Here is a 21028-nt window from a genome sequence, read left to right on the forward strand (position 1 = left end):
CACTTATCATAGTATATTTATATCAGACCACGCCCCCCTATCCTTTGATCAAAATTTTCCTGATCATCCTTTCCCATATAAACAGTGGCGCCTGAACTCTCTTCCACTGTCTGACAGTGCTTTTGTCAAATTCATCTAAACCAAACAAATTTTTATTGAAATCAATGCATCACCGGAGGTATCTCATAGCACCATATGGGAAGCGCTGAAAGCATACTTGCGAGGCCGAATCATTGACTATGCCTCAAATACCAAAAAGGCAAGGATGGCTAAATGTAAAAATTTCACAGCTGGACAATCTGTATGCCTCGGCGCTCACTCCGAAGCTTTATCAAAAGCGGATTCATCTACAGACTGAGTTTGATCTAGCCTCTACCTCAGCAGCAGAGCAGCTGTTACTAAACTCCCGACATTCGTTTTATGAAACTGCAGCCTCAAGCCAGATAACTCAAATTAAGACCTCGGGTTCAGTGACCACAGACCACAAGGAGATTAATGATGCTTTTGTAGCGTTTTATACAAACTTATACTCGTCTGAATATGAGGATGAGGCTTCAGACTCAGAGTCGTTTTTGCGAAATTTGAATCTACCAACCCTTCAGGACTCCCAGAAAGATGCCCTTGATTCCCCCCTGACGCTGGAGGAGGTTTGTGATGCCATTAAATATATGCAATCTGGCAAATCCCCTGGACCAGACGGGTTCTCAGTGGAGTTCTTTAAGAAATTTACAGAAGACTTATCCCCAATACTACTATCTATGTTTAATGAATCATTTTCAATTGGTCATCTCCCTGAAACCCTGAACCAAACCTCTATCTGTCTCCTACCTAAAAAGGGCAAAGACCCCTTGTTGTGCGGGTCTTACAGAGCAATTTCCCTTCTAAATGTGGACTGTAAAATTCTCGCTAAGTCCCTTGCTCTGCGGCTTGAAAGTACTCTTCCCAAGCTGGTGCTACCTGACCAAACCGGATTTATCTGAGGCAGAAATTCCCATTCTAATATCCGTAGGCTCTTCGATATTATTTATACTACCACCTTTTCGGAGGATCCTGAACTTGTAATTTCCTTAGATGCAGAGAAGGCGTTCGACCGGGTGGAGTGGGAATATTTATTTATGATCATGAGGAAATTTGGCTTCGGTGATGAATTTATCTCCTGGGTTAAATTGTTGTATGCCTCTCCCTTAGCCTCTGTACATACTAATGACTCTCACTCAAAATATTTCCCAATACATAGAGGCACGAGACAGGGCTGTCCTATGAGTCCCCTGCTTTTTGCTCTGGCGATTGAACCGCTTGCGGCTTCTATTCGTCAATGCCAGGCAATTGAAGGAATAACTCGAGGAGACACAACACATAAGCTATCGCTTTATGCCGATGATCTACTTTTGTACATTGCTAACCCAGTATCTTCTTTGCCGCACGTCCTGTCTACTTTGGAACGATTTGGAAAGTTTTCAGGTTACAAAAAGTGAACTTTTTTAAAGCAGCTCTCGATATCCCAACCCCAGCCTTCCCATTCAAGAGAGTGTTTTCCCATTTGAAATACCTTGGGGTGGTGGTGCCGCGATCTTTTCCCATGTTTTACAAATTAAACTTCACACCATTATTGGATCAGTGCAGGCAGGACATAAACCACTGGCGCACGTTACTTTTATCATTAGCTGGCCGGATCAATCTAATTAAGATGAAAATTCTTCCTAGGTTTCTGTATTTGTATCAATGTATTCCGATTTTCATTCCTAAAAAACACTTTTCTAAACTCGACCAAATACTCTTTGCATTTATATGGGATAGCAAGACCCCCCGTAGTCGCAGAACTTTTTTACAAAGGCCAAAAAAGTTAGGAGGGATGTCAATGCCTAATTTTTTTCACTATTACTAAACTACTGGGTTTGCAATGTTCAAAAGATCATAATGTGGGCTAATAGTGGTGCAGATGTGGAAACTCCCGCTTGGGTTAAATTGGAATCTTTTAAATTACAACTCACTGGTTACAGCCCCCTTGCCTCTTAACTCTGGTTCTTTTAAAAACCCTGTAGTTGCCCACACTGTGAAGATCTGGGTGCAATTTCGGAAGCATTTTGGCTTGCAGAGTGCATCAATACAGGCACCTTTTCTGGCGAATCATCTTTTAACCCCTTCCAAGTTAGATCTGGCCTTTCGGGCCTGGCATGGTAATGGGATTAGACTTGTTAAGGATCTTTATGTTAACAAGTTGTTTGCCTCATTTGATCAATTGTCAGAGAAATGTACGTTGCCCCGTTCCCATTTCTTTCGATATCTACAGATTAGGCACTTTGTACAAAAGGTTTACCACCCTTTCCCTGAGCAACCCCCAAGCAAGCCCTTAGATAGTCTCCTAGGATTTAAGGCTGGTCTCAAGGGCACCATCTCTTGGATTTATGGGGAGATTGACATGATAAACCCACAGTCTCTGAATAACCTAAGGACAATTTGGGAACAAGACCTAGGCCTTTCATTTGCTGATGGTCAGTGGGCTTCAAACCTAGGCCGGGTTCACTCCTCGTCCCCCTGTGCTAGGCACGGTCCAATACAGTTTAAGATAGTTCATCGTCTCCATTTCACCAAAGACAAATTAGCAAGAATATACCCTAATACTGATCCCACATGTGACACTGCAACCTGGCTACATATGTTTTGGCTATGTTCGAGCCTCCAAACATATTGGGAGAAAATATTTGCATCACTTAGTGACATCTATGACATGAAGACTGAACCTCAACCTGTCATTGCACTCTTTGGGGTGATGCCTGAAGGCACAGTAGGGTCGGTTGGCTTGCATGTTGTGATCGTCTTTACCACTCTGCTAGCTCGGCGCCTTATTGTGTGTGTAATTTTATTATGAAGATGGAGATTTCCAGCAGATCTTATAGATATCAAGTCAGTGTTCATTGCAGTTTTAAAGCTCAGATGTGAGCTCATATTCTTAAAACCTGTCACGGACTGGAAAGTGTGATTGAGACAAGAGACAACTTACTTGATGTATAATGTGGCAATTCCAATATCCACAGATTTGAAATTTTACAAATTGGTAAAATCATGTTATTATTATTATTATATTATTATCATTCTTTGTTGTTTTTTTTCTTTTCTTTGTTGTTGTTGTTTTTTCTCTCAACACATTAACTGTGATTATGCCTGCAATTGAAATGTGATGCATGCTACGCTGCTCTTCTAATTTACTGCTCTTCTACTTGGGATCTTCTGATCACATGTAAACAACAATGCCTAATTAAAGCAATCAGGCCAAGATTCATTCAGTAGTACAGGATACTGCATGATCAAGGTTGCATTGTATGAGATTCAATCATGATCAATCAAAGGGGGAAATAAACATGATCATATCGGGTCACATGTTACATTTCCCTTACAGCGCTGATATGTGGTGACAACACTGCTCCCCCGTTTGAGCACATACCAGCCAATCGTCGAGGTAGTTCTATATCCTGAGATCCCCTTTTCGTAGAGGCCCCAGCACTGTGGGGCTTGTGAGATACCGAAATGGAAAACACAGAACTCTAAGCTTCTGCACTTGAAGGCAAACCTGAGCAATCTGGTTGGAACCTGAAAATGGGCATCTTTGAGGTTGACTGTTACAAACCAGTCACATGCAAGGATAGCCTGCTTCTCTCTCAGCACAGTTAGCCTTGTGCATGCCAGTTTTTTCACCGCAACTCCCTAATGGCTGGATTTTGCCATTAGAGGGGATCCCCCTCCTTGACGGGTGCTCACAAAGCCAACTGAAAGCTTCAAGTTGTGGATGGGTCCTCAGAAAACCTGAGCAGACAAACCCTGTCCTCTTTCTGCAGCATGGATTGCGACAGCCACCGGTGGCGCCCGAATCCCCAGAGTCCTGCTATGGCTTTTCCCAGCTGCCTCATCTGCTTCTGTCAGTTGGGTCTGAATTGCCATAGTGCCATGCATCGTAGGGATCAAGACATCTGTAATTTCGCAGTTCTTGCTAGGCAACTGCTTTCCCAAGTACTGACATGGACAGAGACCCCGAAGCTGCTAGAGCCTGGTCCAAGGAAGTAGTGGTCCAAGGAAGTAGTGGTCTGCAGCCTGTACTCCCCTGACTGAACTGCCACTGTCTTAAAGAGATATCAATGCCAACTGCCCCAGTGAGTCACTCTCCGGACATATTGAATATGCAACTGTATGAAGAGAGTCTGGATATTGTTTTCTGATGCAGAGACCAAAGCAGAGGCAGACATCTGCATCATCTATGTACGACAGAGCAGTATGGGGTTATCTCTTTTACAGCTACAGAAGTATGTAAATGAATACATTAACCTGTACTCGTTTTTTTGTTTTCTGTTCTGCAGGATGACAGCACAGGAGAGATGATCTTTGATGAAGTTTTTCATGCCTTGTCAAGGTGCCTGGCTGGTCTGGCCCAACCATTCACAATCCCTGGAACTGATCAGCTTTTCAAGCCAAAGATCTTTATCACCATCTTGGCGTATTCATCAATCATCGGACTCACTTCCCATCAGGTCATCAGACAGCAGCTTATGTCATTTCAGTTTTTTTACTGGTGTTTACAAGATTCCAAATGTCAAATGTTTAACAAGATTCCAAATGTCCCTAAAAGGAAAATCAGCCACACTATGATGTAAAAGGAGTTTTTTTTCTGTCCAGTCTTGTTGTAAGTTTTATGAGGGCTGTTGTGTTTTATCCCTGAACTCAGCCAATATCCCTGTTGGTTGTGGTTAAGAGTGGTCAGAAGTCTTTTCTGCGCATGTAACTAAAACCAGCATTGATGTCACATAGAGTGTGTGTTTTGACTGGACTAATTTGAAACTAGGTGCATCCATCCATCAAAAATGTAATAGTCTTTTGGGTCAGTCCTCTGAACTTTACTTTTCAGTAGCAACATGCTCTGATTATTGTATGTATATGTTGGGTTCTAATGGCAGATGCCTAATACCGACTTCTGTACATATTCACATTTTTCCATGTGATGCAGAACTTTTTGTCAGTGTTGCTGAAGTCCTTTGACAGCTTTGATTTTCCTGCAGGTTTTGGTTCAGGGCTGTCAACTTGAAAGAACAGACCTCAGTGAGTTTTTGCATCACATCTATCAGCAGCTCAGAGCTGTGGAGAGCAACATTGCTGAAGTCCTTCATCAGCAGCATGAACAGGTAAGTGCAGATGAACAATATTTACAATTTAATATGAAAATATCTCTAAGATGACAAATTAAAGGATTCTCATTAAAAGTAATGTAATGAAAATGAAAGATGTGTGTAACCTGTAATTAAGTTTGAATGATTTACTGAATTCAGTTCATTGCAAGTCAGCTATTTCAGAGGTCTGTAAAGGGGTTCACCAAATTTTTTTAATTCACTCATCACTATGCCAATGGAGGGCTGGGCGAATTGTTTAAATCGACAAAATACTTCTACTTTGTAGAAACAATTATAAAGAGAAGATGAAGCTATGATGATAGAGATCAGCCCTCTTAAGAATGTCTGTCAGTCCGATATGGTGACATAAAAGAAACAAATTATATATAATCTAGTCGCAATATTGATAATTGCTGTTGTGCAATAGTAGTAGACTTGACGTTGGCTAATTATTAATAATCATAAAATATGATTATTACAAATATTAAAAATTATTTATTTAAAAATAATAAAATTGTTTATTTGAAACAATTAAAATGATTAAGCTATCAATTAAGAATAGTAAAATAATTAATTAGAAATGATACGGTTATCAATTAATAATAGTTAAATAATTAATGAAAACAATAAAATTATCAATTAAGAATGAAACAATCTGTAACTATTACTTTAGTCGCGGGGCACCACCCTGGTTACAGGGACCAACAATTCAATCTTTAAATATCAGTCTCAAATGATATAAGTTATATTAATAATCTCAATATTTAATATTAAAGGTTTTATAATAAACAATGAAGGGTTTTAAGTTCGAGCACAGGCCATGATAATCCAACTGTATTCACATAACATGCACAAATAATCACAAGATACGGGAACTTTAATTATTAAAGGATTTATTAAGAAGATAAAGATAACATTGAAGTTATTCAAAAATTATTATTTGGTTAACAAACTCCACTTTATCCAGGATAGCCGCAACAACATTCACCACAGTTATCACACTGCAATGCTTCTGATAAGTCTATATGTGTGTGGACGGTTGTGTGTGTGTGAGAATGTGTGTCAATGCGTGTGTGTCTGGATGAAAGGAAGGAGGGGGGTCGATAGGGATTCACAAGGTTACAGGGGGCCAACGCCCTGAAGTGTGAAGCCCAAGATGGTGGTGTAGTCCACCAGATTTGGAGCCAAAATGGCGGATTTTCCTTAGAGACGTTAGAGCCAAGATGGCGGACGGGCCTAGTGATGTAGTACCGACTATGGCCTGATCGCCACTAAACTTAGGACCAAAATGGCCGACTTAACACGTGTGAGAGACAAAGGGAATGGAGAACAAAGGCAGCTCTGATTTTAGCTCGAGGGTTTGGCGCTCCAAACGGCGCTCGAGAGCGTTCAGGCCTTCTAGGTCTTGTAATGTATATATGTGGTGTGAATACGTGTGTGAGGGCAAGAATGTGTGTGTAGGCGGATGTGGGAGAAGAGAAAGATGGATAAAAAGATAAACATGCAGTAATATTGATCGGAGGCGATCTTAAACACTGTCTGAGACGATCTTGCGGTAAAGCGGGTAAAACCAGCTACGGGAGATGTATCCTTTAACGGGTGCAAATCTCCGCAGATCGTGCGGACGGTTAACAAGGTAACACAGGAAGACGCCGGCTCGTCACCGGGCGCTTTTCAGAGTAAAATCGACACAGCGGTCGTAACTTAGACACGGCGGTCTGTAAACAAGCATTCAAATGAAATAAGACACGTTTAACTATTAACTAAACTCTACCCAGACATATGCCTCCTACTTCGTGCTGCTCCGCGGGGTTCTCATGCGCGAGTGTTGCGTGGATTCCGTAAGGAGGAAGTGGATGAATATTTCGTGGTCTCGGGGCGATGTCCGCAGAGTCGATCGACAGAAGCGGGAAAACGCAGGACAGGACAGGAGCGAATTCTGCTCTTGCTCCTTGACAAAGTTTTGTCCGTCTGCAGGAAGAACAACCGTGGCAGAATTGTCTGAAGATCGTCTGAAGAATGTCTCTGTGCACGGCCAGCGAGGAGGGGACTGCTCGCTCTTTTCAGAATAAAATCACTAAAGGAGTCTATCAGACTAAAAGCCTTTTTTTCTTTTTTTTTATACATCTTTTTATTGTTTTTCTTTCCGTTCACATACAGCAATAATTCACACATACAGTGTTATAGGTAGAAAATAGCAGTAGGATGTCCTACACGATGTATGATATTAACAAAGACTTTAAACTGAGCAAGAACGGACTCCATGAACCACAATTAACCCTTGACCCTTCCCACCCACTGACAAGAAAAAAGCAAAATAAATACATAATTAAACCAAAACATACTTTACATTACATAAAAAAGAAGAAAAAAGAAGAAAAAAAAAGAAAATAGTTGTTGAAATAATAGAGTAGTAAATAGTACAGAGTTTGGGGGGGGGGGGGCATCTAGTCACTTTCAGGGTGAATAGTAGTGCTGTTTAAGTACTCAAAGAAAGGCTGCCAGGTTTTGTTAAAAGCGTTATCAGAACCCGACAGAGAGAATCTAACCTTCTCAAGTTTGATATAAATAAGGATATCCCTAAGCCAGCTATTATGTGAAGGTGGAGCAACTTGTTTCCATTTAAACAAAATAAGGCGTCTGGCCAGTAGAGTAGTAAAGGCCAGTACCCGGTGTTTCGATGCAGGGAGGCAAAGTGTCATAAGTGGAGGCAGGCCAAACAGGGCCGTGTAAGGCTCAGGGTTAAGATCCACTTCAAGCACTGTTGAAAGCGTATCAAAAATTTGGCACCAAAAGCTGGTGAGGATCGAACAGGACCAAAACATATGTGTGTGGTTAGCAGGCGACTGTCACTGTTGCCTGGGTAAATCCTCGCCAATCGTACGTTAGTGTAGTGCACTCTGAAAAGAACTTTACACTGTAATAAGCAAAGAGTCAATCAGAGACCCGGGCGGGTGGTTGGGGAAGTGTGGATAGGCAGTTTGGACAAAATGCCTGACTTGAAGGAAACGAAAAAAATTAGAGTGAGGTAATTCAAACATGGCTGCGAGCTCTGTAAAATCAGTAAATGTATTTTCTTTGTAAAGGTCTTTAACATATAATAAACCTTTGTTTTGCCATATAGTAAAGGTAGGAGGGAGGGAATAGATGGTTTTTAACAACCGGGGCTAAAGTTGAAGGTTTATTCAAGCCATAATGTTTACGAAATTGATTCCAGATTTTCAGCGAGTTGGTAACAACAGGGTTCTGTGAGATGTTATGGATCTTGAGGGGGAGCCGCGCGGTAAGGAGGGACGGTAAGGAAAACTTTGAGGACCGTAGTTCTGTCAGAGCCCATGATGGGCCTGCGTCGGCTCCTCTGTCAAGCCAATGACCGATTTGATTAATATTGCATGCCCAATAGTATTGGATAGGATTGGGCAGTGCAAGACCGCCCTGCTTTTTGGAGAGTTGTAGAACAGCTTTTCTAGTACGGGGCGGCTTATTCAACCACAGAAACGACGAAATTGTCTGGTCCAGTTGCTTAAAGAAGGACCGTCCAATAAAAATCGGATTGTGTTGGAACAAATAAAGAAATTTGGGGAGAATCACCATCTTAACCAGATTAACTCTGCCAGTTAGGGAGAGAGGGAGGGAGGGAGGATCAACGAGTCAGATCTAGCTTGCACTTGTCAAGGAGAGGGCGACATTTTTTATTAAAAAGGTCCTTGAAAGATGCAGTCACAAATATGCCAAGATATCGAAACCCCTCTGAAACAACTCTAAATGGGAAAGAGGATGGCGGCATCTTCTTAGACAGTTCATTTATTGGAAGAAGTTCACTTTTATTAAAATTTAACTTGTAACCAGAGTTTCTGCCAAATTGGGTTAAAATGTCTGAGATAACAGGGACGGATGAGGCTGGGTTAGACACATATAATAACAAATCGTCGGCATAAAGGGACAGCTTGTGGGTGACATCATTTCTGGTGATGCCCTTAACTCGCCCCTCCCCCCCGAAGCCAGATCGCCAACGGTTCGATAGCCAGAGCAAATAGGAAGGGGGAGAGGGGGCATCCCTGTCTAGTGCCCCGACAGAGGGCAAAAGGGGGCGACCTCAAACCGTTTGTAAGGATATGGGCAGTTGGAGAGTCATAAAGCAGTCTAACCCATGCAATAAAGTCGGAGCCGAAACCAAATTTAGACAGGACGCAGTACAGATACTTCCACTCAACCCTGTCAAACGCTTTCTCAACGTCTAAAGAAATTACCACCTCAGCTGTGACAGGATTGGGGGAGCCAATAATGTTGAGAAGTCTCCTGGTGTTGGACGAAGAGTTCCTTCCGGCCATGAACCCAGTCTGGTCTGTAGAAATTAGGGTAGGTAGGGCTTGCTGCAGACGAGTGGCTAGAATCTTGGCAAGAATCTTTTGGTCCACATTTAAAAGTGAGATGGGCCTATAGTTACTACATTCAAGGGGGTCCTTGTCTGTTTTTAATAAAAGAGAGATGTTGGCTTCTGATAGGGTTGGAGGCAATCTCCCACTATTAAAGGATTCGTTGTAGACATTAACCAAATGTGGGTTTATTAGGGTTGAATATGTTTTGTAGAATTCTACTACAAACCCATCTGGGCCAGGGGATTTGCCGTTCTGTAGCTGCCCAATTGCCACCCGCACTTCCGCCGCTGCAATCGGAGCGCCCAGTTTATCAGCCAGATTGCCATCAACTTTGGAATATGAGAGATCCTCCAGAGGATTGTGGTTCTTCCAGATTTCAGGCGAGTACTCTGAAGTATACAGGTCAGAATAGAAATTCAAAAACGCATCATTTATCAATTTGGGGTCGGTGACTGCCGACCCCGATGGTAATTTTATCCTAGGGATCAGTCTCGAAAGAGCTGCGGTTCTAGCTTGATGGGCAAGAAGTTTGCCCGCCTTATCTCCCATTTTGAAATAGCGTTGCTTTGTTTTTAACAATTGTGTTTCAACCTTGGATGTTGACAGGAGGTCAAACTCAGCCTGGAGTTTAAGACGTTGGTCATAAAGGGAGGGAGTAGGGGCGGCGGCATGTTGTGTGTCGATACTAACTAGTTGCTCCGAGAGCCAGACCACCCTTTCCCAGCCGCTTTTTCTGCCGAGAGGTAAACGAGATCGCCTGTCCCTTCAGATAAGCTTTACACGCCTCCCAAAGAGTGCTTCTTGTGACGTCTGGGGTGTCGTTCGCCTGAAAAAAAGTAGTTATTCAATAAAAAGTGAGAAAGTTTCCACTGAGAATATGGAGGACGGTGGTTTGGAAAGTTTATGACAGCGGACGTAGGAGCATGGTCCGAGATCACTATACTGTGATACTCGCCAGAGTTGACCCAATGCAGTAGCCTGTTATCGGCAAGAAAAAAATCGATTCTAGAATATGTACGATGGACATGGGAGAAGAATGTAAAGGCCTTAGTGGTTGGATTAAGAGATCTACAAGAATCACACAGACCAAGCTGGTTCATAAAAGATTTCAATGTATTAGCTGAACTGGACAAAGTGAGGGGCCTAGCGGAGGACTTATCTAGAACAGGATCTTGAATAAGGTTGAAATCGCCACCTATAATAGGGTAATGACTGTCCATGTCCGGGAGCGAAGAGAAAAGATGGGTTATAAATTTGTCATCATCCCACACAGGGGCATAGACACTCACTAAGATAACTGGGATGTGAAACAGCCACAAAACGGCCATTGGGATCTTCAACTGATTTTGTTGGTTCAAACGTTATATTTTTACTTATAATGATGGCCGCACCTCTCGCCCTCGCAGAAAATTTGGAATGAAACACGTGACTCATCCAAGGTCTTTTAATACATGAAATCTCAGAGGTCTTAAGGTGAGTTTCTTGAATGAAATAAATATCCCCTTTGAGCTGTTTCAAGTGTGAGATCTCTCTGCCCCTCTTGATTGTTCCATTGACTCCCCTAACGTTCCATGATACCAACCTGCAGCCATGATTTGGAGGAGTAGTTGTATTATGCATTACTCACCCTTTGTCAAGCGGAAATGTACGGTGGTGATGCCCTTGGGGGGGGACAAAAAACAAAACAAACAAACACAAAAAGAAAAATGAAAAGAAAAAGAAAAGAAAAAAAAGAAAACATTCAAAACCCCTGTATAGCTTCCAGTTTCTTTATACTCACTTATCCCCATAACTTCTCCACTCCCGCTGGATTAAATGTAACCCAGATAATACAGAGGGTCCAACATTAACTGAAAAAAGTTTCAGTGCCTCCCATGTTATAAGGCATAAAAACAATTTACTCACACGTGGACACGAGCGTTTTAGACAAACGATCGTTTAGAGAAGGAGAGAGAGATAACAAAAAAAAAAAAAAAAAACACACACTATTATCGAAAAAGCCGTGCAAGTTTTCCTGTTGTGTCGCCTCTACAGAACAGTAGGGGACGATATGACCCGGGAGGAAAAAACAAGGTTAGCGAGGCTGCATCTTCATATAACCAAAGAGAAAAATAAACCACACATTTATCCGTATTAAATGTTTAACTAATATTACCCCTACTGTAAAATGAAAAGTGTAATCGGTGACTAACGGTTGTGACATGGCTAATCAAAACAAACCGAGGTAGACTCCATACTCAGCATCAGGTGGAGATTTACAAATGGTGAAAAAGTCCCAGTGTTCAGAAAGCATCCTAAGACACTAGAAAGAGTTCACAGTCACTGTGTGTTGAATGTTATCGTTTCGAGACACTCTTACCGGCTGGGCAAGTCATCCCGAGGCCCGTGTCGGTTATGTTGTTAGCGTTAGCCGCTAGTGATTAGCCAGTTCAACGATTGCGGAGCCGATCCGGTGATGCAGCCTCAGGAGGCGGACTGGTTCCCCGCGAAGGCAACGGCCTCCTCAACCGAGGAGAAATGTTTCTTAGAGCCATCTTTCTTGGTGATTTGAAGCTTTGCAGGGTAGAGCAGAGCCGGCCGGAGGCCCAGGTTGTACAACTTGGCCATGACCTCGCGGTAGACCGCCTGCTGCTCTAAAACGTCGGGGCAGTAATCCTCGTAGATGCGGACCGGCGAGTCGCGGTACTTCAGGTCGTTCCTCCGTTTGCGGGCCTCCCAGACAATAAGCTCCTTGTTCTTGTGCCGGTGAAGGCACACAATCACGGGTCTGGGCCTGTCGCGGCTTAGCAGCTAGGGAGCGGTGGGCCCGGTCCAGTTCGGGTGGGGTTTGTAGCACCTGGTCTCCGAGTATCTCCATCAGGACGTCCGAGAAGAAGGACGTAGGTCGGGGACCTTCTATGGACTCAGGCAGGCCGACAATCCTGATGTTGTTGCGTCGGCTTCTTCCCTCCAGATCGATGTTTTTGTTTTTGAGTTTGGATGCTTGGATGCGTTCCTCAGTTAAATTATCGTTGGACTCCAGACTCTCAATTCTTTCACCAAAGTCAGTCACTGTGGCCTGCACCGTGTCAAGTTTAGCTTCGAGAGAGGCAAACGCCGACCTGAGCTCAGCGGACAGCGCCGCCGATATGGACTGGCGGTGCTCCTCCAGCAAGCTAGTCAGAGCAGGCATGCTAATCTGGTTAGCCATGGTGGACGAGTCGTCTTTCGCGGTTTCTCTCTCTTTAGCCAGCCTGGTTCCGGAGGCCATGAAGCGTGGAGGATTTTATTCCCTCTTTACTAGGGATTCGGGTCGGGTTTGGGTTGTGAAAAGTTACGTTTTTAGAAGTCAGTGCGGGAGAGCGCGACACGTGCGTCTACTCCATTCCCCTCTCCACCGGAAGTCCCCTAAAAGCCTTTTTAAGATAAGCTAGAAAAAGGGAAGCTTACGGCTGTACTAGAAAAGTAATCTTAATATAAAATGAACTATGAAAAGTTACTTTAAGCTTAAGATAAAACTAGAAAAAGATAAGTTAAAGATAATCTAGAAAAATATCAACTTTAAGCTTTTAGATGAGTAAGGAAAAAGTTATAAGGTTAAAGATCAACTAAGAAAAAACAAACTGTTTGTAGAATTGCTTCCTATCGGCCTCTGTAACATCTGGAGCTAAACTGGGGAAATTCAGCTCTATCTTCAAGGGTCCTGGAACAAGCAACTTATTTTTGGAGGGATCTCTGCTTATAAGCACCTTTTAGACGCTTCCCCTTTGAGGTGTGGACCCCCCGGCTAGACTTGGCCACCGGCCAATGGAATGTCAGGACCTGGCCTCACTGGGCAGGTTTGGGCCCCAGGCGCGGTTTTTCCCCAGTGAATTCCTTAGGTATCTCTGAGGAAACCCCAGGGACCTCTCGAATTACAGTGATGACCCTGGAGGAATGTGGGAGAAAACCCCCCCAAGCATGGCTTCCCCCGAGGTAATTTAGGCCTGGCTCTTGGAGGCCCCGTTTATTGGCCTTTGTTCTCAGACTTTAGGCCCCAACATTGCCTTCTGCCGTTTGACTGATACAGAGTCACCGGTTTATTCAAAATGTATTAATTGAACAAAGGTCGACACTGCCATTACAAATACACATACCAAGTGTTAAGTAGATAAGATGAACAGTTTGCGAGATATGCTCTCCACATACAGAAAAGCAGACATTTGTGGAGTTCCCCACTATTTATTTAGCTTTTTGTTGACCTAAAACTTATTTGTTTAAATTTCTCATATCTCTGGTATACATCATCAGATAAAAAGTGTCTGCTTGGCAGTCAGTGTTGTGCATGAACGAGTTCAAAAGAACGTGTTCGTTTTTATGAGAACGATGAACTGAACGCAACTCAATGACAAATAATGAATTTGAATGGTGAACACGTTCATATTATCTGAGGTGTAGCTAAAACGTCACGGAATGTTTTCCTTCTCCTGAGGAGAGATGCTGTCTAACGCCGGGTTTACACCGGACGCCGAAGCTGCGGTCCGCGCCGCGCAGTGCAGCGCCAAGGAAAGCCAAGCGCCTCCTATCCACCCCCCTGTTAAACCTTTGTGCAGTGCACATCGGCTGGGCTGCGCTGCGCTGCGCCAAGGGCGCCTCGCGCCCTGCACCGATGGTTTCGGCGTTGAGTCTTTTTTTTCCGCTTGCCGCGAGCATATCGCGTCAGCAAAAGTTGCAAAGGCACATCGCTCTGTGGAGTAGTGCCTATTTGGCAATTTTTTTTTATTTAACCTGATGCATGATGCGAAACTGAGCCCATTAATGAGTGAATCTACAAACTTTGTTCCATGAAGGTGGCAGCATCTGTAGGTACCACTTTTGACTTACACACACATAAAATCATGTGCAGAACATGAGGTTAAGGAGTTAACCCCTGTTCACTGAAACATGATTGAAGTATCTCACTATGGGACACGCCTCAGCGCTGTCCCCCAGAAGCAATTTTACACTCCGCCAGTCCTGACTGGCAGGCAGACGGTCTGTCACTAGAGGAGGGACCTCCTACTCTATATAAGACCGGATGTTGTGACCTCGCCTTTAGTCAAAAAAATAAGCACACCTCTCCCTCGCTCCAGGCAGCTTAGTACACTTTGACCGTGGAGAACGCCAGCCCCTTGTCCAAAAGTTCCTGTAGGAATGTCAAAATGCCAGATGTAGGGCTCTGAAAAGCCTCCACACCTGCTTTTGCGCACCAATCCTCAAACGCACGCAATATGCCATCATATTAAGAGAGGCGGTGGTCTAGTGGCAGAAACTTGGACTATGGGCAGAGAAGGTCTCTGGTTCGTCTCTGATTCGACTCTACGGAGAGACAACAAAAGACGAACCTGGATTGATCTGTCCAAAAATCCAAGAGTCTCCCTACCCTGTCTAGTGCCCCTGAGCAAGGCACCTTACTCCCCCAACATCTGCTCCCCGAGCGCCGTACGCGGCTGCTCACTGCTCTGTGTGTACTGCACAAGATGGGTCAAAAGCAGAGATTAAATTTCCCTACCTGCATGAGTGTGCCTTTGCATGACTGTGCATGTGTTTGGGACGAATAAATGCATGTTATATGGCCGGTCAGGGAGTAAAACATAGGGCACTGTGCGTTTTCTTCCAACGCGAAGAGATCTACCTGAACCAGGCCAAATTGTCTCCATATCTGCGTTATCACCTCGCCGTGGAGTTTCCAATCCTTGTAGCGAGGGCTGCCCCTGGAGAGAAAATCCGCTCCCCAGTTCCGTGTGCCCGGCACATGTGTCGTCCTGAGGGATAACAGGTGAGAACTGCTCCACACTATTAGTCTGTGTGCCAATGTGTGAAGATTACATGAGCGCAGCCCCGCTGTCTGACCAGAACATGCTGCCCTCCGAGAAGGGGCAGAACCTTTTTCAGTGCCAACAATACAGCCAATAGTTCCAGACAGTTTATGTGAGCGGACTGCAGTAGTAATCTCCATGTCCCGCTCACTGTCCTCTCCCCGTTCGTGGCCCCCCAGCCCGCAAGAGAGGCATCTGTTGTTATAACCCTTCGTGCCATGACCGTTCCCATGGCAACGCCTTTGGTCAGAAAACCCGTGCATCTCCATGGGTGCAGCGCATGGACGCAGACCATGGAGAAAATACCTGGCGATAACGCTGGTGCGTCGCTACCCAGCGCTGAACTGGTCTCATGTGTAAAGGACCCAGTGTAATGACCACCAGAACTGAGGCCAGCAGCCCTAAAAGTCTTAGGCATGACCAGAATTTTAGCAACGCCCCCCTGCGAAAAAGTGCCAGACAAGCTTGGAAAGCTTTTCTCCTTTCCGCAGAAGGACACGCTCTGAACGTGGCTGAGGTCATGGTGGACCTCCGTGCCGGTTGGAGGTGAGTCGCCAGTAAAGGTTCGACCGGGGGCAGGTGGGTGAAACCTTTCCCCTCCATATAAACCTTTCCCCTCCATATCCGCCCAATCCAACATCGCCCCTCCCTGGACGGGGTTCTTGGCGGAAAGTGGATTACTCAAGGACCGTGTCTTCCAGGCACTCGTGAAACGCAGGCAGAAGCTGTTTGGTGGAAGCTTTTGCTCTGGGCAGCCTTTTAAACTCATAAATCAAATCAAATCAAAGTTTATTGTCACATGCACCAATGACAGCGTCATCATAGGAGTGAAATTCTTGTGACCTGGCAGGCAACATCTACGCAGTAGACGACTTTACAAAATAGAAAAATAACGTACTATATAACATAACGTATAAAATCGTAACATATAACATAGTAAAATTAAGCAGCAGTTTACAGGGTGAAGGAGTGTGGAATATTAAATTAAGTAATATGAATATATGTGAAGTAAGTGTATTTGTATGGGGGGGGGGGAGCAGCATGTACATGGTGGCTGTTCAGAGGGTCAGTGTTGATTGTTCAGAAGCCTTACGGCCTGTGGGGAAAAAGCTGTTTTTGGATCTGGTAGTCCGTGCTCAAATGCTCCGGTAACGTCTGCCAGACGGCAGCAGTGTGAGAATACCACAGCCTGGGTGGCTGTGGTCCTTGTCCTTGTCTTCTCAGGCATCTTGTGTTGTAGATGCCTTGCACGGAAGGGAGATGGCAACCGATGATGCAGCAGCTACCATACCAAGCAGCAGTGCAGCCTGAGAGGATGCTCTCAATGGTGCACCTGTTAAAGTTTGTAAGTGTTTTTGCAGCCATGCCAAACTTCTTGAGTCTCCTCAAGAAGTATAGGCGCTTTTATGCAGTTTTGACCACCGAGTCCGCTTGTTTGGACCAGGTAAGGTCATCTGTGATGAATACACCGAGGAATTTGAGCTCTGGACTCTCTCCAATACAGCTCCATCGATTTGGATCGGATCGTGACCCCCCCCCTCTACAGCTTCCTGAAGTCCACGACCATCTCCTTGGTCTTGCAGACGTTGAGAGACAGGTTGTTCTCTTGGCACCATGTTGCCAAGCCCCTGACCTCTTCTATATAGGCGGTCTCATCGATGTTAGAGATGAGACCCAGGATGGTGGTGTCGTCTGCAAATTTCAGGATGATGTTGGAACTGTGTGTTGCCACACAGTCCACATGTACAGGGAGTACAGGAGGGGGCTGAGTACGCAGCCCTGAGGGTCCCCAGTAATCAGGGTCATTGAGGAGGAGGTGTGGTTACCCATTCTCACCACCTGGGGTCTGCTCGTCAGGAAGTCCAAGATCCAGTTGCACAGGGGGGTTTTAAGACCCAGGCTCCTGAGCTTAGGGACGAGCTTGGCAGGCACAATTGTGTTGAACGCTGAGCTGTAGTCCACGAACAGCATCCTCACATATGTGTTGGCCTTTTTCAGGTGGGAGAGGGTGGTGTGTGTTGTCAGGGTGATGGCATCATCCGTGGATATTGGGACATGGTGGTCCCGGTGAGGGCTTCAGGCCACGCAATTCCCAATTTAACGGCCGCTTTCTTACAGACCTCGTGCAGGTCCATGCTGGAAGCCGGTGGGCCGCATGTACCATCCTCGGAAGCTAGCCTCGCGGCTGGTGGGATGAACGCGGATTCCACTTCCACCTCGTCGTCCTCGGAGCCGAGGCTGATAGACTCCAGTGATTTGGATACACCTCCGACGGTTCCGCCCTGACCGGACATTAGGTCGGTATCGGGCTCGTCGGAGTCATGTAGCGGTGCCAGGGCATCAAGCTGATCGCCCCAGCTGGCACCTGCGGAAAAGGTGTTTCCCTGGGTGTCTTCCGCACTATCCTGTGTACTGGGGACGGTAACCCCAATCAAAGGATCCACCTCGGACAAACTAGCTTGGCGTGCTAGCCTGCGTCGGTGTGTTTTTGTGGAAAGGCGTGCACAGCGCTCACAGGTGTCCGGGGTTGTTAGTGATTCTCGGGCGTGTTCCAGCCCGAGGCACGCCGAAAACACAGAGTGGGTTTCTGCCCCCGATATTTTGTTTCCTTATGTGCACAACCTCGGTGGTACCTTGCTCTTGCCTATGGTGAGGACTGGAGCTGGGTCCATGGTTGCCATCTCTTCCGATAAATTAGAAGCGTTGAGTAACTAGTATGGTGACTATCTACTAACCCCAGACAGCTATGTAGTGTTTCAGCTAACGCTCGCCGACCGAGTGGTTAGCTCGCTCTGTGAACCGTTTTGTTAGCCTTTTAGCTACACCTGCCGTCTGAGATAATGCTTCTAGGAGCGAGAAGAGGTTTTAGACTGAAGGCGTTGACGTGACAACCGGTCTTATATAGAGTAGGAGGTCCCTCCTCTAGTGACAGGCTTCACATCTGCCTGCCAGTCAGGACTGGCAGAGTGTAAATTGCTTCTGGGGGACAGCGCGGAGGGCGTGTCCCATAGTGAGATACCGAAACGAATGTTGAAAGAGAACAAGAGTGAGGCGGCCTTCATAGAAACATTTAACATCTGTGTACCATTTACCAAACTAAAGAGTCAAAGTACATCAGTCAAAATGTTGTTTTTCCAAATAGGACTTCTATCATTTAAGTATTTCTTATCACACTAATGTGAAATGTACACTTTAATTGCATTCATGTTCACATGTTGAGATATTTTGCCGTAATTCTTATACAGTGGTACAATGTAGTCTTTGATCAATACCCTGAGTGATATGTTCCTTCATTACCAGGAGCACATACACTGTGGTTATACAGTGCCTTGCATAAGTATTCACCCCCTTTGGACTTTTCTACATTTTGTCATGGTATAACCACAGATTAAAATAGATTTCATCGTGAGTTTATGTAATGGACCAACACAAAATAGTGCATCATTTGGAAGTGGGGGGAAATATTACATGGATTTCACAATTATTTACAAATAAAAATCTGAAAAGTGTTGAGTGCATATGTATTCACCCCCTTTACTGTGAAACCCCTAACAAAGATCTGGTGCGACCAATTGCATTCACAAGTCACATTTGCAAGTCACATAATTAGTAAATAGGGTCCACCTGTCTGCAATTTAATCTCAGTATAAATACACCTGTTCTGTGACGGACTCAGAGTTTGTTGGAGATCATTACTGAACAAACAGCATCATGAAGACCAAGGAGCTCACCAAACAGGTCAGGGATAAAGTTGTGGAGAAATATGAAGCAGGGTTAGTTTATAAAAAAATATCCAGAGCTTTGAACATCTCTCTGAGCACCATAAAATCCATCATAAGAAAATGGAAAGAATATGGCACAACCGCAAACCTACAAAGAGGAGGCCGTCCACCCAAACTGAAGAGTCGGACAAGGAGAAAATTAATCAGAGAAGCAACCAGGAGGCCCATGGTTACTCTGGAGGAGTTGCAGAGATCCACAGCTGAGGTGGGAGAATCTGTCCACAGGACAACTATTAGTCGTCTACTCCACAAATCTGGCCTTTATGGAAGAGTGGCAAGAAGAAAGCCATTGTTGAAAGGGATCCATAAAAAATCCCGTTTGGAGTTTGCCAGAAGCCATGTGGGAGACACAGCAAACATGTGGAAGAAGGTGCTCTGGTCAGATGAGACCAAAATTAAACTTTTTGGCCTCAATGCAAAACGCTATGTGTGGCGAAAACCCAACACTGCCCATCACCCTGAGCACACCATCCCAACAGTGAAACATGGTGGTGGTAGCATCATGCTGTGGGGATGCTTCTCTTCAGCAGGTACAGGGAAACTGGTCAGAATAGAGGGAAAGATGGATGGAGCCAAATACAGGGAAATCCTTGAAGAAAATCTGATGCAGTCTGCAAAAGACTTGAGACTGGGGCGGAGGTTCATCTTCCAGCAGGACAATGACCCTAAACATACAGCCAGAGCTACAAAGGAATGGTTTGGATTAAAGAATGTTAATGTCTTAAAATGGCCCAGTCAAAGCCCAGACCTCAATCCAATAGAGAATCTATGGCAAGACTTGAAGATTGCGGTTCACAGACGGTCTCCATCCAATCTGACTGAGCTTCATCTTTTTTGCCAAGAAGAATGGACAAACCTTTCCATCTCTAGATGTGCAAAGCTGGTAGAGACATACCCCAAAAGACTTGCAGCTGTAATTGCAGCGAAAGGGGGTTCTACCAAGTATTGACACAGGGGGGTGAATACTTATGCACCCAACAGATGTCAACTTTTTTGTTCTCATTATTGTTTGTGTCACAATAAAATTTATTTTGCACCTCCAAAGTACTATGCATGTTTTGTTGATCAAACGGGAAAAAGTTTATTTAAGTCTATTTGAATTCCAGTTAGTAACAGTACATAATGGGAAAAAGTCCAAGGGGGTGAATACTTATGCAAGGCACTGTATATGACACAGCTCTACAGCCCCTACAGTTGTCCAATTGATTCAGTTACATCCATCGGGCTTGGAGCTGAAAATTGAATCAGGAAGACAAAGTATTGTGAAGGATTAACAGCCTTGCTCTTTCATATTGTAGGCTTTATAGGCATCATTTAAGGAAGCCAGCTGTAGTCTAATTTGTCCCACTACAACTTCATATTGATCCAAAAAGTTTTATCACTTCTGATAATAATGTAAAATATATCTGCTCTGCGCCATTGCCTTACTGAAGAGCTGTGCTTAGCACTCTTTTTTTTACTGTTATCTGCAGAATTTTCACTGTGTGAATTGCCAACACAAGCATAGTGTACTGTATTCATTTTTTAATAGGGCAATCAACCCATCTTGTGATTTGATAGATTTGCATCTAACTGTATTCGGCCAATGTTAAAATTGCATTCTACAGTCTTGAAAGCTGAAATAATTTACACCATTTATTTTTCCCTTTGCCTTTAGTCTCTGGAGCCAGTTCTAAACCCAAGCCTTCATATGAACAACATGGACAATCAGCCTCACAGGAAGCAGGGCATTTCTATGGTGTCAGCTGATATGGGTTTGCTCAGCATGGTACGCCAGGGCATCCTGGCCCTTCAGCTGCTGCCTCCAAACTCCAGTGCAGGTCGGTTTACTCTAACAATATGAATAAGAAATATATATCAGAATCAGAAAGGATTTATTGCCAAGTAGATTTACACCT

The 21028-nt window shown here is 44.5% G+C and overlaps 1 protein-coding gene across 7 annotated transcripts in view; it reads left to right on the forward strand.

The window, feature by feature from the left end:
• Positions 1–21028, forward strand: part of szt2 (SZT2 subunit of KICSTOR complex) — a 186204-nt gene that overhangs the window by 11129 nt on the left and 154047 nt on the right. For all 7 annotated transcript variants that reach the window (XM_053430322.1, XM_053430326.1, XM_053430325.1 and 4 more), the window contains exons 4-6: positions 4350–4520; positions 5046–5168; positions 20788–20950. In XM_053430322.1, the coding sequence (XP_053286297.1) occupies positions 4350–4520; positions 5046–5168; positions 20788–20950 (457 nt within the window). The remainder of the gene's footprint in view (positions 1–4349; positions 4521–5045; positions 5169–20787; positions 20951–21028) is intronic.

This window comes from Pleuronectes platessa, chromosome 9 (assembly GCF_947347685.1).
Source record: "Pleuronectes platessa chromosome 9, fPlePla1.1, whole genome shotgun sequence".
Taxonomy (NCBI): Eukaryota; Metazoa; Chordata; class Actinopteri; order Pleuronectiformes; family Pleuronectidae; genus Pleuronectes; species Pleuronectes platessa.